Raw genomic sequence first — 18,475 nt, forward strand, 5'->3', positions numbered from 1 at the left:
AACTGTGCCACCTAAAAAAATTCAGTGAGTTGTTGAAACAGATGCTATCATTTCATTTTGTCAGTTAAAAATTCCTAAACCTTTTGCTTTTTCCTTCGTCTTAAATGTGCTTTCTTTGTAATCACTAGTAATATCTTACGTTCATCAACAGTTTTTTTAAAGTGCTTTCAGAAATATCAACGTGTTTTATTATAAAATTTTAACTGTGATAGAGGGCATATATTATGAATCCCATTTTAAAGACAAGAAAATAGACTCGAGGGAAAAAAATTTAAAAAAGTTATTTGCCAGGGCCGGGCACGGTGGCTCATGCCTATAATCCTAACACTCTGGGAGGCCAGGGTGGGTGGATCGCTTAAGGTCAGGAGTTCGAAACCAGCCTGAGCAAGAATGAGATCCCCATCTCTACTAAAAGTAGAAAGAAATTAATTGGCCAACTAAAAACATACAGAAAAAAATTATAAAAGAAAAAAAAATTATTTGCCAGAAGTTGCTAGAGGCTGGGGTGGGAAGGTGATTGATTACCAAGGGACACAAGAGAACTTTATGGGGTGATAAAAATATTCTATATTGATTGTGGTGGTGATTGCATGACTTTTGATAATCATTAAACTATAAGCTTCAGAAGGGTGAATTTTACCACACATAAATTGTATCTCAAGAAACTTGACTGATACAAAATGTATTTACCTATTGGATCCATGGCAACAGTAGGTTTGGAAGGACGACTTGGTTTTCCAGTCCCTCTTGCATTAATGGCTGTGACACGGTGTTCATATTCTAAGCCTTCAATAAGGCCAGTGGAGCGGTACCGTGTCATCGTCACAGGTACTTTATTTACGCGGACCCATCGATCTGCTCTCACTTCTTTGCGTTCCACAATATATCCAGTCACTTGGGAGCCACCGTCATCTTCTGGCGGATACCAAGTAAGTGTCATGCCATCACGGGAGACATCAAGTATCTGTAATGTTTCTGGGGGTCCAGGAATACCTGCAGCAAGACAGGCAAACACAACATGGCAATATGAAAAAATTAAAATAATGACTCATATATTTCTATGTGTCTTGGCTTTCAGTTGGTATTTTCAAAGGACACTTGTAATTGTTTTTTCCAATGCTTTCACTTTTGTACTTTTCTTGCTGTTCCTCATTTTCTTCAATTCTACAAACATTTATTAAGCATGTATTCTGTATTTTTTTTTTCTCACTACAACATGGGCAGTCCTATGTCCCTACCTCCGTCCCTCCGTCCCTCCCTCCCTCCCTATCTTCTTCCCATTTTTCCCTTCCTAACTCTTTCTTCTCTTTTAGAAACCTTAGACCATGGGGTTGATTTTGAGACCTATTTTTATTTACATTAGGGCATATTAAAAAGAAATTCCTTTTTATTAACATTTGGAATCAGAGGTGGGGAGAATGGCAGAAGGGTCCAAAGACTTACTGATTCTGCTGCGACATTCTATGACTTCAGACTGCAAGTAAGAGCCAATCCCGAAGCGGTTTGTTGCAGCCACACGGAACACATACTCATTTCCTTCAGTGAGTCTGGTGAACTTAAATGTTGACCTAGTCACTGATTCAGAAACTGGCAGCCATCCTGGACGATGAGCATCACGTTGTTCCACCACATACCCACTCAGTGGAGCACCACCGTCCAATTCCGGTGCTTCCCAGGAAATGGTAATTGACGTAGCATCAATGTCATCTATCTTGATAGGTCCTGTTGGTGGACCGGGCTTGTCTGTGAAAGAAAAAGAAGTCCAGGAAATTAATTTTCACTTCAAATACAACCAATTGCTTGTACCTTTGTCACACATCCTTACCAAGAATGATAACTTTAATGGTTTCTGAGGTAGTTCCAGTAACATTCTTCAATTCAAGAGTATATTCTCCAGTATCTTTTATAGTGGTTTCACGGATAGTTAATTTTGCTACTTTTGCATGAGTCTCAACTGTGACACGCTCTGATTCTCTCAGTTTAGAACCAGCGAAGAACCAAGAGGCAGCAGGAGGTGGACGACCAGCGATGGGTATCACCAGCTCTACTGGTCTGCCAGCGGGGACATGGATGGTCTTTTGAGGCATAGTAGATAGATCAATTGTTGGCAACACTATGAGAAAGAAATCAGGCACTTATTCTTAAGCATTATTTCTAATGATAAAGTGTCATGAATTCTGAATACATCCATTTTACTTTACTGTTATTGTTATTTTTTGGCTATTTGGTACCTACCTCTGAGGTCTTGAACAGTCACAGCGGTGACAATCTCTCTTGGTTCTGACACACCTTTCTCATTTTGTGCTCTCACTCTAAATAAGTACTGTTCACCTTCATTTAAGGAAACAACAGTGTGCTCTAGGACTGTGGGTTTTACGGTGACGACCTTCATCCATCTCTCGGTGCCAGCTTTGCAGGCCTCAAGAACATACCCAGTGAGTCGGCTGCCACCATCGTACAGTGGTTTTTCCCAGGCAAGGGAAACAGTTGATTTGGTGACATCAACCACTTCTAGCTTTGTAGGCACCAAAGGTACTTCTGAGACCAGAACTGCATCAGATGTCTCACAAGGTTCTCCAATGCCATAAATATTTTCTGGCAGCACTCTGAAGTAGTACATGGTTCCTTCTACCAGTCCAGAGATTCGGTAAAGCGTCTTGCTGCATTTGGTAGTTACTGTTTTGAATGCTCTCATAGCAGCTTCACGCTTCTCAATGATGTAATTGTTGACTGGAGCTCCACCATCAATCGTGGGAATTTCCCAAGTTATAGTCACAGAATCTCGTGATACTTCCTTAACTTTCACTGAAGGACAGGGACCAGGAGTATCTGAAAAATAGAATGAAAGAGCCATACTTCCTATTTGCCTGATTGGTTGATAGATTTCCTTTTTCTGGGGGTGGGGGATATAATCAACATAGTTCCTCTCTAGAGAGGTGAGCAATCACAGGTACAGGTGTATCTTAGTGGAGAATCTATTCATAGCATATAGTCAATTTTAAGAAAAATGCTTACCATATACTTTAACCAGGACTGTTGCTGATTTTTTGCCAGATTGATTTTCGGCTTCAATTGTGTATTTTCCAGCATCATACCGATTAACTTTGTCCACAATAAGTAACGAGTAGCTCTCGGTGGTGTCAATAATTGCCCGGTTTGCAAGGTCAATACCCTGCTTGGTCCACGTGATGACAGGAGGTGGTCTTCCAGACACAGACACCATCAGGCGCAAGGAGGCCCCAGCCCTGATGGTCACAGTCCTCTTTAGATCATCTGAAAGCTCAAGATCTGGAATTTCTGAAATGTAAATGTCAAAATTTAATTAATTCATGGACAGGTATGAGGAGAATGTAATTTGCCTAAAAGCTTATAGTATAAATACCTATTCTTTCTACGGGCTCGATTTTGGCAGTCGATTCACTGTATTCACTCATGCCTTTCACATTCACAGCAGCAACTCTGAAGGAATATTTCTGGCCCATTTTCAGATCTGGTACAGTGAATTCAGTATTTCTTATTGTGGCATTGGTATGCACTCGGTACCACTGATCAGTGTTCTCCTCTTGCATTTCCAGAACATATCCTATGATGTCAGTACCACCGTCATATGTGGGCTTGGTCCATGCCAGACTAATGCTGTACTTGGTGGTATCCACAACTCTTGGAGCAGAAGGTGGTCCAGGGGTGTCTGTGGGATTTAAAAAGCGGGACGCATATATTATGCAAATAAGGAAGCTTTGAAATTTGTATTTTTGGTTTTGAAGATTCATAAAAGCATCATTGCTCTTTGTCCCCCACTCACCAAGATAATCTTTGTAACTGGGCTCTTCTGATATTACATACAAGGCAGCACTGCATGCTACACTATCCTTATTATTATCTTAAGGATTAAATTGCTTTAGGAAGGTAGATGTTTCTTTCCTCTCATTTTGGCTAGCTTTGCTGTGTTCTTCTCTGTTAGCTAAGTTCATCACTTAAAGTCCCCTTTCTCAGGACTTTTCTTTAGTTGCTTGTCTTTCACTGTGTTAATATCACTTGCCACCTCTACATTTCTAATGAATATAGAAATCAGTTTCCTCAACTTTTCCTATTCCAGGGGTCCTCAAACTTTTTAAACAGGGGGCCAGTTCACTGTCCCTCAGACCGTTGGAGGGCCATGGGAGAGTGCAGCGCACATTCCACTCATGGGCACTGTGGGCCCGGGATGAGTTGGCTAAGTAGGACAGGCAGTGGGGGCAAAAACACCCAGGGGGCCGGATAAATGTCCTCGGCAGGCCGAATGTGGCCCGCAGACCATAATTTGAGGACCCCTGCCCTATTCAGTCCCAATGACTTATTGCTTTTAGTTCTTGGGCTCTGACTCTGTAAAAGGATTTGCCACTTATATTTGAAGCTCTTGTAAGGATTATTTTGTTAAAAACTTATTAAAATACTAGAAACTTTATGCTCTTGCTAAGCCTCTTCTTCGTCTTCTTTTTTTTTTTTGAGACAGAGTCTCACTTTGTTGCCCAGGCTAGAGTGAGTGCCGTGGCGTCAGCCTAGCTCACAGCAACCTCAAACTTGATCCTCCTGCCTCAGCCTCCCGAGCAGCTGAGACTACAGCCATGCACCACCATGCCTGGCTAATTTCTTCTACATATATTAGTTGGCCAATTAATTTCTTTCTATTTTTATATTAGAGACAGGGTCTCGCTCTTGCTCAGGCTGCTTTCGAACTCCTGACCTCGAGCAATCCACTCGCCTCAGCCTCCCAGAGTGCTAGGATTACAGGCATGAGCCACTGTGCCCGGCCTAAGCCACTTCTTAAAAGGGATTTTGCCTTTTTTCTTTTCAGTAGTTATTATCAGTAAAGCATTTTTCTTTATTCTTACAAAAACTTATAAATATATAACTTGCGTGTTGGCAGTAGATTATTTTTTTCATTAATTGGAAAATACTGCAATAATTTTTAGCAATGCTAATTGCTAACTTATCAACAGATATAGTAGTTAAAATGTTCTCTGACTTAGGCTATATTTAAGATCACAGTACTAAGCATACAAGACCATTCATGAATCCTACAAATTCTTAGAAATGGCATGTTGGAAAATTATTTGTCATATGGTTTTCATGGGCATTAGATTTATGCATAATTCTTAGAACTCACATGAGGGTTCTCTGCATGTGATGAAGTTGGAAGCTTCGCTGGGCTCACTGTTACCAGCAGCATTCACTGCAGTCACCCGGAACTGGTAATCACAACGTTCCATCAGGCTGGTCACCTTCAGCCTGGTATCGTACACCACATAGTCTTTGTTGACACGTGTCCAGCGCAGGCTCTTCTTCTCACGTTTGTCTACGAGGTAGTTGCTGATTTCATTGCCACCATCAGATTCAGGTTTTGTCCACTGAATGATGATATGCTCTTTGCCAGCACTGACTTCTTCAGGTATGCCAGGTTGAGATGGAATAGCTGTTGATATTTTTATGAAAGTAAGGATGATTAGAACTGCATAGAATCACTATTGACACGACACCCCTGATCCCATGACATTTCAGGCACCAAATTGTTTAAAAGTGTTAATACTCACTGAATGAGTTTCTGGCTACAATTGGCTCTGTTTCAACAGGCACACCAGGGCCATATTTGTTTACTGCCCTCACTCGGAATATGTATTCATTGTTCTTGATGAGTCTGGTGACTACGTAGGATAGGGTTGGGCATTCGCCTTCAACAATCACCCAGTTGAGCCTGCTAGTCTCACGTCTTTCCACGATGTAGTGAGTTATTTCTGCTCCTCCGTCTTCCTGAGGCAAGGTCCAGGCTAAAGTGCACTTCTCTTCTGTGACTCTGCTGACAGTGAGCTTTCCACATGGGCCAGGGGAATCTGGAACAGGCGTAATGACAAGCCACGATGAAGACCATTCTTTCTGCCTACACTTGAAAATGCTATAGAAATGCGAGGACATTTGACATGCTTACCAAGCACTTTGACCATGACAGACACCGCCTTGGTCCCGCTGGCATTCTTCACTGTTAAAGTGTATTTTCCACTGTCACTTCTGTCACAGAACTTGATCACAGCAGTTGCTCGTTTGCCAGTGTACTGCAAAGAGACTTTTTCACACATGTCTAGTTCCTTGTCTCCTTTGGTCCAGATAATTTTGGGTTCAGGTTTGCCACCAACTGCAGCATCCAGAACAAGATCAGAACCTGCTCTGATGGTAACCAGATCGCCCTGTAATCGGGCATCCAGTTCGGCTTTGGGTGGAGCTGTCAATAGGGAAAATAGATGCGAATGAATATCTGACCATTTATTTTCACATGAACTGTGATCATTTAAAAAGAGAACATGGACTATTTCCTACCGTATTCATCTCGGCAGGTGACAGGGCCTGTAGATTCAGACCCTTTGCTAATTACACCTGCAGCATTCTTGGCTAGCACACGGAACTCGTAAGTGTCTCCTTCACTGAGAGCAGTCACGGTGAAGAAATTGTCAGATACGATGGTATAATTGCACTTCAGCCAACGACCATCTCCTATCTCACTGACTGGCTTACGCTCTATGATGTAGCCTACAACCTTGCTGCCTCCGTCATACACTGGGGCCGACCAAATCAGTGATACTGTTGATCTCGTGACATCTGTCACCTCTGGTCTGCCAGGTGGATCTAGAAGGGATGCAAAATTAAGGTTAAAAAAATACAACTCTGAGTCCTACTAGTACCAGTGATAATAAGCAAAGGTATCCTTAAATTTTGATACATACCAACTGGATTTTGAGCCATTACAGGTCTTGAAGCTTCACTGGCCTTGCTAACACCTGCAGCATTGAGTGCATAAGTTCTGAACTGGTATTCCAGCCCTTCTACTAAACCGCTCACTTTGTAGTTGCACTCCAAGCACGGCGCTTTGTTTTCTTTCACCCAAAGAATGGTGTTACGTTCTTTCTTCTCAACCCAGTAGCCAGTGATTTTACTGCCACCATCGTGGTAGGGCTCTTCCCAACGAATAGACATGGCATTGGCAGACACGTGGTATACCTCAGGTCTGGTAGGAGCACTTGGTGGGACTAAATATAAAAAAGGTATCAAACGTGAATACAGTTTTATAAAATTCAGGGGAAATATTTAATAATAGAGAGATAATAAATATTATTTTCATTTTTCTTACCAAATGGATGTTCAGCAGTTACTGGTGCTGATTCAAGAGGCTTGCTGACACCAAATCTGTTCTCTGAACTGACACGGAAAGAATATTCCATGTATTTTGTGAGATGAGTGACTTTAATCTGAGTGCGCTTGACACTGGAATTGACAAGCTGCCAAGCTGTCGTACCTGATTCACGCTTTTCAACTATGTAATTAGTAATTTCAGTGCCTCCGTCATCTTTAGGTTCAGCCCATGACAGGACACAGGATTCAGCCGAGACAGATGAGACCTCGATGGGGCCAGTTACCGGACCTGGCCTTCCGATGACCACAACTGTGATGGTGAATGTTTTAACACCAGCTGTATTTTCTAGGGTCAGGAAGTATCTGCCAGAGTCACCTCTCATGCTGTCCTTTACAGACAGAGTGGTTCTGTCTTTTGTTGTTGTGATACTCACTCGATCTGTTTCCTTAAGTCTCATTTCTTCTAGTTTCCATGTTACCCTGGGGGCCGGACGACCACTGATTGGTACATCGATGGTAAATGTGGTTCCTGCTTTGCAAGTTATGAGCTGATTGGTAATTCCAGTGAGGTCAGCAGTGGGCTCAATTTGAGGCTCCTTAATGATGACAGAAGAGAAGGCTTCCCTGGGTTCACTATAGCCAGCGTCATTCTTGGCCTTTACACGGAATTCATATTCAGTGTTCTCAACAAGGCGCTCCACTGTGAAAGTCATCTGTTTGGTGTGACCAGCTTCCACCCAGAAGTTAGATCCCTTTTGTCTCATTTCGAGCAGGTAGCCAGTGATCCGGCTGCCTCCATCATGGTCAGGTTTCAGCCAAGCTAAGACTGCAGAGGATTTGCTAGTGTCAATGATATCAAGTCTCTTAGGTGGAGCAGGTTGTTCTGTGGCTACAACTGGTTCTGGCATTTCGTAGGGTTCACCAACACCATACTCATTTTCTGCAGAAACACGGAAGTAGTATGGGACGCCTTCTGCCAGGTCATTGACCTTGAGGATCTGACGAGTGCATTTTTCACTGACGACCTGCCAACTACGGCGGCTTGCTTCACGTTTCTCCACCACGTAGTGATGGATTCGGGCACCACCGTCAAGGAGAGGTGCATCCCACATCAACGTAAGGGATCCCCGGGTCACATCCTTGAAGGTAATTGGGCCAGGTGGTCCTGGAGAGTCTAGCACCTTTACGGTGAATGTGATTGACTTACTGCCACTGTTGTTTTCCACGGTTAGGGTGTATTTCCCTGCATCATTTCTGTTGCAGTTTTCCACGGTGAGGGTGCTGAAGGAGTCTGTTGTATGGATATCAGCCCGAATACTAAGGTTAGAGTCGGGTTTGCTCCACACAGCCGTTGGCGTAGGTCTACCTTGGTAGGCAATGAAGAGGCGAATACTGGCCCCAGCTCTGACAATGTGAGTCTGCTTGAAGTTCGCGTCGATGTCTAACTCAGGAGCTGTTAATCGGTCAACTGCTTTAATTATGCCGGTCACTTCACAGCTGTCTCCTTTTCCAGCACCGTTGATGGCACTAACTCGGAATTTGTATTCTTCCCCTGCTTGCAGGTCAGTGACTGTATATCTTGTTTTCACACATGCCTCTGTATTCACCTTGTGCCAGTCTCCTAAGTCAGCTTTGCACATTTCAATAATATACCCAATGATCTCCAGGCCGCCATCAAACACTGGCCTAGACCATTCTAAGCTCACAGTTGTCTTTGATGTGTCTGTCACTTTGACCACTGAGGGAGGACCTGGTGGGCTGACGGGCTCTCTGCATTTAATTAGTCTTGAGATGCCGCTCGCGGGGCCTACTCCTGCAGCATTTTCCGCCATGACGTGGAATTCGTACTCATTGCCTTCTGTCAGACCAGTGACTTTGTGTCTCGTCTCGCAGATTGGTCTTTTGCTGATCACCTTGACCCATCGTGTGCTCTTCTTTTCTCTTCTTTCAAGGATATAATGTTGAATTTCATTGCCACCATCTGATTCTGGCCTTGCCCATGTCAGGGTGATGCTATTGCCTGTGACATTGCTAGGTTCTGGAGTGCCAGGGGCATCAGGAACAGCTGTAAAATGAAAACAAAGACAAAACCCAGAACTGATTAGACACATTTGCCTGGAAAGTTAATCTTATGCCGTAGTACCACTTAGTAAAAATGCCAACTTACTGTATTGTATTTGAGCAATGACTGGGTCAGACTCAAGTGGCCTGCCAACACCAAACTTGTTAACTGCAGAAACACGGAACTGGTATTCATTGCCATTTATGAGTTTAATGGCAGTGTAACTGTGGGCTTCACATTTATCCTCAATTAGTGCCCAAGCAAGTCTGCTGGTTTCCCGCTTTTCAATTATGTAGTGGGTGATAGGAGCACAGCCGTCATTGAGTGGAGCATCCCACCACAGAGTCATCTTCTCGCCAGTAATGTTGGTGAATCTTATCGGCCCAACTACTTTTCCTGGTGTATCTGTAAGAAAAAGGTTCCCGAGTTAGTTTCCTTTTCCTTGCCCATTAAAATACAATCAGGCAGGGTCTCTAATCCAAGTCTCATAAATTATAACATTAAGAAGCTATTTCAAAAGTACCTTGTACTTTCACTTTAATTTCTGCTTTTGTGGAACCAGATACATTTTTGGCTTCCACTGTATATATGCCACTGTGGTCCCGAGTAGCATCTCTAACAAATAGGCTGGTCGATCCAAGGACATCAGTTATTTCCATATTCATTTTCTTTTCAATTTCTACTCCATCTTTGAACCAAGTTACGCGAGGTACTGGTCGTCCTTGTACCAAAGCTTTAACTCTAAGGCTGTCTCCGGCCTTAACAGTGACACCATCGAAGTACTCAGGGCCAAACTCTACTGTTGGTGGAACTATAAAAGAAATAGAATGACTATTTATTAGTCTGGTTTAATAAAGACATACATAAATATATTTTTCTTTAGCACTATATCATAAAGCCTGGAAGGGTAATGACTACTACGCTACCAAAGGCTATTTTGAAAGTAAGATTAGTAATTGAGAATGTAGACTATAGAGTTAAACATTTGTCTATTAATAGATTATTTCCTTTGTTATATCTGACATGTTATTTATTATGTATTGCTCTTTGTAAAAAGATAAAGGAAACATTTACAGATCATTTACTTCCTAATACTGTTTCCTATTCAAACAAGTTCCTATAAGAGGCCATCAGCTGTACCCAAGCAAGGTGATGATTATGTTGTTGAATGTATTTGTATTTTAATAGCTTCAGTGAAGATGGCTAGTTATTCTTGAGGGCATTTTTCTTTATTTATTATAAGTGACTAAAATTACAAAGCTAAAATCTCCTTTGTACTTGCTGCTTTTTATATGGGAATAGAGTGAAATAATAGACATGGTAGAAAGAATTGATGCCAATTACTTTTTTTCTTATATTCATCTGAAAGGTAGAAAGACCAAATTCGTCTACATAGCAACCTTGCATAATCTGTATGAAATGATGTTTCTGCTCCCGTTTTACAGACCAGAACTCAAAAGTATTTTTTAAAAATGTGAATGCTCTTAGTCACATTGGAAACCAACCATAAATGCTTACCATTTTCATCTCTTGTCATAATAATGCCAGAAGACTGTGAGGGTGGGCTTATAGTTCCGACAGCATTTCTTGCAATTATTCTGAACTCATATCTATCGCCAGGACTAAGTCCTGTAACTGTATACTGACATTCACTGACGTCAGTGAAGTTGCATCTAGTCCAGCGATCGCTCCCTTGCCGTTTCTCGATGCTATAGGCCACGATCTTACTGCCTCCATCACGCAGTGGTGGGTTCCATTTAAGTGTGATGGTTTCCCTGGTGACATCGATGTAGTCAGGAGTGCCAGGTGGATCTAAAAAATTATAAAGCAGTTAAATGCATCATTAGGTCTGTAACCAGGTCTTAATCATCAATGGAACAAAAATAGAATGAATAAAATCCCCCAAACTCGTTTTCATCATTAGTCTCAATTTTCTGTTTTATGGTCTTTAAAAAGAAGTTTAAATTATTTTATTAGACTGATTTAAAGTCATTCTCCTTGCTTTACATGACCAGTTCTCGAGTGACAAGAAGATATAGAAGAAAAGCAGTGTTTGATTCATTTGTTACTAACGCCTTCAACTGCCGAATTAAATATATTTGAATTATAATCGCTTACCTACTGGGGAAACAGCCAAGGTAAATTTGCTTGGGTCGCTAGGTGCGCTCAGGCCAGCAGAATTTTCAGCATACACGCGGAATTGGTAATCCAGACCTTCCATTAGTCCGGTAACTCTATATTCTCTTCCAGAGATTGGTGATAGATTAACTTTTTGCCAGAGGATGCTATTTCTTTCTTTCTTTTCAACATGGAATCCGGTAACTTCTGAACCACCGTCATAAGCTGGAGCATCCCAAGTTAGTGACATGCCATCAGAAGTCACATTGTATACAACAGGCTTTCCTGGAGGGCCAGGAATCCTGAACTGGTGTTTTGCCACGATAATGTTTGAGACGAGTGGTTGGCTGACTCCGTATCTGTTTTCTGCCCTAACTCTAAACTGGTACTCAGAGTCTTTGACTAGATTAGGAACTTTGAAAGTCGTCCTGGCAACACTTGAACAGACCATCTTCCAATTCGTTTGTGAAGCTTCCCGCTTCTCAATGCTGTAGCAGGTAATTTCTCCTCCCCCATCATCTTCAGGTGCATCCCATGACATGATGACACTGTCAGCCTTGATTTCCTCAAATCGAATGGGTCCTTTGGGCTTTGATGGTGGGCCGAGGGTGATGACTGTGATGGGGAATGAGTTTCTGCACACCGCGTTGTCAAGAATTACGGTGTATTTCCCTCCATGCTCCTTCTTGACATTCTTAATACTGAAAGTAATTTTGTTTTCGGTTTTGCTGAAACGAACATTTTCGCTTTCTTTCAGTGGCAAGCCGTCTTTCAGCCAACTGATAGATGGTTTGGGTTTTCCTTTGTAAGGTAATTCAAGGTGCACATTGTGCCCAATTCTCACGCTTACTTGTGCTCCAGGGATTTCTGACAGGTCAACTTCAGGTGTAATGACAAGTTCTTTCACCGTAATTGGCCCAATAGTGACAGCATCGCTCAGTCCTTTCTCATTTTTGGCAAACACTCTGAATTCCAGGACTGACTGTTCCTTCAGCTGGCCAACCTCAATCTCACACGTCTTGCTCATGCCAGCATGTGACCACGATTGTTCACCTTTACCTTTCCTTTCCACAACGTAATCTGTGATGACGCTCCCACCGTCAAAGTCAGGTTTGGTCCAGCTGAGGGTAACAGAAGTCTTTGTGGAATCTTTCATTGAGAGGTCACGTACTGGGGCTGGAACTTCAGCAGCCTTCACCGGCTCCGTAGTTTCACAGGGTTCGCCAATTCCAATTTCATTTTCTGCAAGAACTCTGAAGAAGTATGGCGTTTTCTCTGACAAGTCTGTTAGCTTAAAGGATGTGCTGGAACATTTGTGGGACACTGCAGACCATGTTCTTTTTGTGGCATCTCTCTTTTCAATAACATAATTAATTATGGGAGATCCTCCATCGATGAGAGGAGGCTCCCAGAGCAAAGTGACGGTGCCTAGAGAAACATGTTTAACCTGTAGTTTCTGGCAGGCGGCTGGTGTATCAAGCACTTTAACATTCACGGTTGAAGACTTTGGTTGGCCAACTCCATTTTCTATTGTGAGAATATATTTTCCCGTGTCATTGCGAGTAACTTGAGGAATAGTGAGCAATGAAGATGAATCAGTGTTTTGAATGTTGTATCTGACATCACTGCCAAGATTCTTCTCATCTTTTCTCCATGTGACAGTCGGTGGAGGTCTGCCTTTAAAGGGAATCAACACCTGTACATCCTCCCCAGCTTTAGCTATCACAGAGGTTCTGAGGGCCACATCGAGGTCGATCTCTGGTTCCTCTGTAGACATAAAATGGACATATACAATGAATTTTAAAAGCTAGAAAATAAGGGATTTTTTGAAGCACTTTAATAAAAAAATAAAAACATAAACACACTAGTAGGTACATACCAAGTATATCTTTAGCTTGTGCAGGTTCGGTCATTTCTATAGGTTCTCCCTGTCCAGCGCAGTTTACAGCAGATACCCGGAAGTAGTAATTGACTCCAGGTACCAAGTTAGATACCACATATTCTGTAGTTCTGGCCTCCCCCTTGGCGGAGACAGTTGTCCATTCCTCTTCCTCTCCTTGTCTCATCTCGACAACGTAGCCAGTAACGGCACTGCCCCCATCGTAGACAGGTTTACTCCAGCCAAGGGTGATGGATGACTTAGTTGAATCTGCGATTCTTATCTTGGCAGGTGGACCTGGAGGATCTGGAATGGCCATTCACAGCACAGTCATTACACACTCATGTACAATTTAGTCACATAAAAGAAGATATGGGTGAAGATGCTGCATGTATGAGCACTTACCAATAGGATCAGCAGCTCTGTAGAAGTCTGATGGTTCAGAGAATGGACCCTGTCCAGCAGCGTTTACAGCACAAACTCGGTATTGATAGTCACTGTTTTCTGTGAGTCCTGTCACTTTCTGTCTGGTGTCACGGATAGTCTCCTTTAGTACTTTAAACCATCCCAGACTCTTCTTATCTCGTTTTTCAAGGAAGTAGCCACTGACTTCACTACCACCATCTGCAATTGGCCTGCTCCAGACAACAGTCATTGAATTCTTGGTAATCTTTGTCACTTCTGGTGTGCCTGGTGGCCCAGGTGTAACTATTTAGAAAAAGAAAGGAAAATGAGTTATAAGGATCTATGTTACCGATAAATTCTTTCTATATTCAAATCCTATCCAAGAATATGACTTTCATTAATTACATTTTACACATTGTGAAAAGGATGGTCAGGAGACAAGATGTGACGCAAAAGAAAATTCTTTAAAACATATTCACAGGCTAGCAGAATACTTTATATTTATTTTTAAAGTTTATTTAATATTTTAAAACATATTTTTATATTTTTAGTTTTCTAATGAAATCATGTCTCACCAAATGCATTCTTGGCTATAACTGAATCAGATTCCAGTGGCTCCCCAATTCCGTATTTGTTCACGGCTCGGACTCGGAAGATGTATTCATTTCCTTTGATAATTTTGGTAGTTGTGATGATGCACTCTTCCAAATTTTCAGCCACCATAGACCACACGACACGGCTTGTCTCTCGCTTTTCCACAATATAGTGAGTGATTTTTGCGCCACCATCATCAGTGGGAGGCCGCCAGAGAAGGGTGATCTTTTCAGCAGTGACAGTCTTAAATTCAATGGGTCCACCTGGAGGTCCTGGTTTGTCTGCCAGTGAAAGGACAAAACAATACTTAGTACTTTTTAAAAGCCTACTAATTTAAAATTACTTCACTGCAGACAAACGAAATATGACATTGTTCGGTATTTGGCACCTACCAAGGATCTGCACTCTGATGGTTGCCGAGGCTGAGCCCATGGCGTTCCTTAGTTTCAATTCATAGCTTCCACTGTTAAGGCGGTTGGCATCTTTGATGAGTATAGATGCGAGGTCAGTGGTGTTTTCGACACACACCAGTGCGTTGGTTTGTAATTCTTTATCATCCTTATACCATTCAATTGTAGGTTCAGGTTTGCCAGAAATGCCAGCTCTGAGCTTCACAGAGGTACCTGCTCTATATTTGACAACTTCGGTATATTCTAGAGGTAAATCAATTACAGGTCCACCTGCAAGAAAAACAGAAATGTTTAAAATATCATAAGGATGAAAAAAATAGTTGCAACACCTCAAAATTAGGTCATTGGTTCTTATTAAATTTTATATATACACATGGTAGTTCTATTCCTATTCACCTGTTATTATAAAAATTTAAATTTTACAGCCCACTCTTCTACCTCAGATAGGGAAGAAAGATTGTGAACAAGCTGTTTCGCAGTGACACTGCATTAACTGTACAGGGACGTAAGTGCCTTTTAACTGTATTTTAAAGTCTAGGTGTTTTATTTGAGCGATGAAATGGGATATGGTAGTGAGAACATCACTGAAGAAGCTGCGTTGTACATTTTCTTTTACTCTAGCTTCTCTTTCCTCTTCCTCTAACTACCTCCTATTCTTTTTCCTTTCCCTTCCCAGTTCACTGATATCCAGTGTGACCAGTTCACATCAGACCCCTGAAGTCTGAATTCTCTACTCACAGAACTACATACTCACTGGACACATTTTCTGTGAGACTGCTTAGAACTATGGAGAAACAGAACTCGGTCTGACTCGCTTCGCAGTCTCACCAGGACTGAGTTCGTGTCCACAAAGCCTGGTTCATGAAGAGCAGCGTTGGGATTCTTTGCATGAGGATGGGAGAGGACACTTTTGTCCCAGACACTAGAGGGCTCAGTGTTGTCCTTGAAAATGGAGAACTTTTAGAAAAAGTGTCACAGGGTACCTGACTCTCATAACATTTTAATTTTCAAACCATTTTTGAGTTGAGTGTACCACTTATTTTCCAGAATGGTCAAGTGTATGTATTTTGGACTAATGGTGATATAGAGAGGGCTCTGAAGTTTGTTTTAATCCTCACTCCATCCCTCACTCTATTGCTGATGAGCTGGTTGACCTTGGGGAAGTTATATAAGCACTCCCAATCTCATCTGTAATATGGGCTAATCTTAGGGCTGTTAGAACTAAGGGAGAGAATTCATGAAAAGTACTCAAAAAATGGTAGCTGCTGCTAATATTGTCATCATCAAAGTGTCTGTTTAGTTTGCCACTATTTAAGAGCAATATTCTCTGGGAACTCAATCATGGTTTTAATTATTGATTCTGACAGTTTAAAACAGAATGAAAGCACCAACTCATACAATCAGAGATTCATAAAAGGTTGAAGTTGGAAAGGCCCGTAGGTGTTCTGTATTCCAACTCTCTCATTTTACAGTTAAGTCAAGAGGCTTGGAAAGGTTAAGGAATTTTCCCAAGAATCCCAGATAGTTCGTAATTTCTTCCAAAAACATAATAATAGTTATAGTACTACTATAGGCACATATAGTAACTATCTGGCACATAGTAATAGTTATCCTACAGATTAAAACCAGAAAAAGTAAGGAAAAAGATTAAGTTAAATAGCCATTGGGATTCAGAGTGTTAAAAATGCTTACCATAAGACTCAATGCACGTAACGGGGCCTACAATCTCAGATGGGTTGCTAATGGAACCAACAGCATTCCTAGCGAAGACACGGAATTCATACTGGGAATTCTGAGTCAAGCCGGAGACGGTGAATTGAGTCTCGATAACGTTGGTGAAGCTGGCCTTGGTCCATCTGCCGTCTGGCAGGTCACGTCTCTCAACCATATAACCTGTGATCTTGCTTCCTCCATCGAAAGCTGGTTGTTGCCACGAAAGGGTGACAAAGTTCTTTGAAATATCAGTGACACGAACATTTCTTGGGGGTTCTGTGGTAATAAGAGAAAGCAGATTAGCGACACTATGCCGATATTATTTTGCTTTGTAGAAATAAGATTTTTCATTTTGCATTTTTCAAAATCAGAGCTGTCTTTCTCATGACAAATACATACCACAGGCATCAATGGCCAAGACTGGTTCAGAAGGATGGCTGGGCTTTCCAACACCAGCAGCATTTTCTGCGTATACCCTGAATTCGTAAATAAGCCCAGCACTGATTGTTGTGACTTTGAAGTGAGTTGTGCGGATGACCAGTTTGTTGGCTTTTTGCCATAAAATACTGTTTCTGTCCTTCATTTCCAGGTGATAGCCTATGACTGGACTGCCTCCATTGGACACTGGTTCATGCCAGCCCACAGTGATGCTTTCTCGGGTAACATTAGTGACCCATGGTGTAGATGGCGGTCCAGGTGTTGCTACAAAAGAAAGAAATCCCCTAGATTAATACAGACACTTAAAACATTTATGGTACATGAAAACCTGGGATCTTTGCAAAGTTTGACAACTTACTGTATGGTAGTTTGACAGTCACACAAGCTGAATCTGTGTGATCACTGATGCCAAAGCGGTTTTCTGCCTTGATGCGGAATTGGTACTCTTCTCCCGTGGTCAGTTTCATGACTTTAATCATGGTTCTTGCAACTGTTGCAGACACTTCAGTCCATGCTGCTGTACTTGTTTCTCTCTTGAGTACAATGTAATTGGTAACTTGACTTCCTCCATCATATTTAGGTGGCTCCCATTTGAGAATCACACTTTCTTCAGTTACATCACTGATAACAACAGGGCCGGTTGGGGGACCAGGCCTGTCTAGCACGATGATGTTGATGAAAGCTTTGGTGGTTCCACTGGAGTTGGCAGCAGTGATCTCATATCTTCCAGCATCAGCAGCAACACTTTCTTTGAGATTGATGGTCAGGTTCTCAGCAGTAATTTCAGTATTAAATCTCATGGTTGCCTTCAGGGGAACACCATCTCTTGATAAGGTCACTTTGGGCAGTGGTTTTCCAGAAATTGGAATGTCAACTTTGAGGTTTGAACCAGCTCTAACATATACGGTGTGACTTGGGAAATTTTTCATATCAATTTCAGGTGGTTCTGAAAAAGAAGAGTATGGAAAGTGAGCGTGAAAAAGAGTTTCTAAAAATCAACTTTAATCAATACAAATAATTTCAAATTTTTCTTCTACATAAAATTAGAAATACCTAGGTGCTCCTTAACAAGAACGGGAAGCAGAAGCTCTCTTGGATCACTCAGGCCAGCTTGATTTTCAGCAAACACCCGGAAAAAGTATTCAGAATTCTCCCTCAGACTAGAAACAACGTGATGGGTTGACTTCACCACTGCACATTTAACCCAGTTTTTCTGTCCTTTTTCTAGTGCTTCAACCACATAGTGTACAATTCTGCTTCCACCATCGTGCTCGGGCTTCAGCCAGGTCAGGGAAACACTATCTTTGGATGTACTTGTTACTCCAAGTTTTTCAGGTGGGCTTGGTTTTTCTAAGGAAATTAAGCATCAAAAGAGAGGGAAGAATTATTACAACATTTTTTTCCTGTGCGTTCTTTGTGCATTGTCAATAGAAAACTTTTAAATGAAGGCCATATTTTTACTTTGATTTGAGTCTTCCTTCCTTTTTAGATAACCAGTTTGGCTTCTGAGACAACCAGAGCTTTCCCAAGCTATGTCCTTAAATTTTATAGCATCCAAATTCAAATTAAGTACAAAATAACTAGATTAAATGATAAAATTTATCCCAGATTCATCATGGGTATAAAAAGAAGGAACAAGATGAATAATCTTATAAGAAACTTATCATACAGTTTCTACACACACACATGCCTTATATA

At 41.7% G+C, this 18,475-nt stretch overlaps 1 protein-coding gene across 45 annotated transcripts in view; it reads right to left on the reverse strand.

The window, feature by feature from the left end:
* TTN (titin) overlaps positions 1–18,475 on the reverse strand; it is a 273,099-nt gene that overhangs the window by 15,117 nt on the left and 239,507 nt on the right. For all 45 annotated transcript variants that reach the window (XM_076005692.1, XM_076005688.1, XM_076005677.1 and 42 more), the window contains 24 exons: positions 17,831–18,127; positions 17,136–17,723; positions 16,739–17,041; positions 16,319–16,615; positions 14,609–14,896; positions 14,198–14,497; positions 13,623–13,925; positions 13,218–13,523; positions 11,339–13,105; positions 10,739–11,032; positions 9,744–10,031; positions 9,326–9,625; positions 7,157–9,223; positions 6,753–7,055; positions 6,349–6,654; positions 5,963–6,253; positions 5,571–5,867; positions 5,147–5,452; positions 3,383–3,688; positions 3,016–3,297; positions 2,236–2,829; positions 1,826–2,113; positions 1,444–1,743; positions 691–993 (listed from right to left, as the gene is read on the reverse strand). In XM_076005692.1, the coding sequence (XP_075861807.1) occupies positions 691–993; positions 1,444–1,743; positions 1,826–2,113; positions 2,236–2,829; positions 3,016–3,297; positions 3,383–3,688; positions 5,147–5,452; positions 5,571–5,867; positions 5,963–6,253; positions 6,349–6,654; positions 6,753–7,055; positions 7,157–9,223; positions 9,326–9,625; positions 9,744–10,031; positions 10,739–11,032; positions 11,339–13,105; positions 13,218–13,523; positions 13,623–13,925; positions 14,198–14,497; positions 14,609–14,896; positions 16,319–16,615; positions 16,739–17,041; positions 17,136–17,723; positions 17,831–18,127 (10,974 nt within the window). The remainder of the gene's footprint in view (positions 1–690; positions 994–1,443; positions 1,744–1,825; positions 2,114–2,235; positions 2,830–3,015; positions 3,298–3,382; positions 3,689–5,146; positions 5,453–5,570; positions 5,868–5,962; positions 6,254–6,348; positions 6,655–6,752; positions 7,056–7,156; positions 9,224–9,325; positions 9,626–9,743; positions 10,032–10,738; positions 11,033–11,338; positions 13,106–13,217; positions 13,524–13,622; positions 13,926–14,197; positions 14,498–14,608; positions 14,897–16,318; positions 16,616–16,738; positions 17,042–17,135; positions 17,724–17,830; positions 18,128–18,475) is intronic.

Source organism: Microcebus murinus, chromosome 8 (genome assembly GCF_040939455.1).
Source record: "Microcebus murinus isolate Inina chromosome 8, M.murinus_Inina_mat1.0, whole genome shotgun sequence".
NCBI classification, from domain to species: domain Eukaryota; kingdom Metazoa; phylum Chordata; class Mammalia; order Primates; family Cheirogaleidae; genus Microcebus; species Microcebus murinus.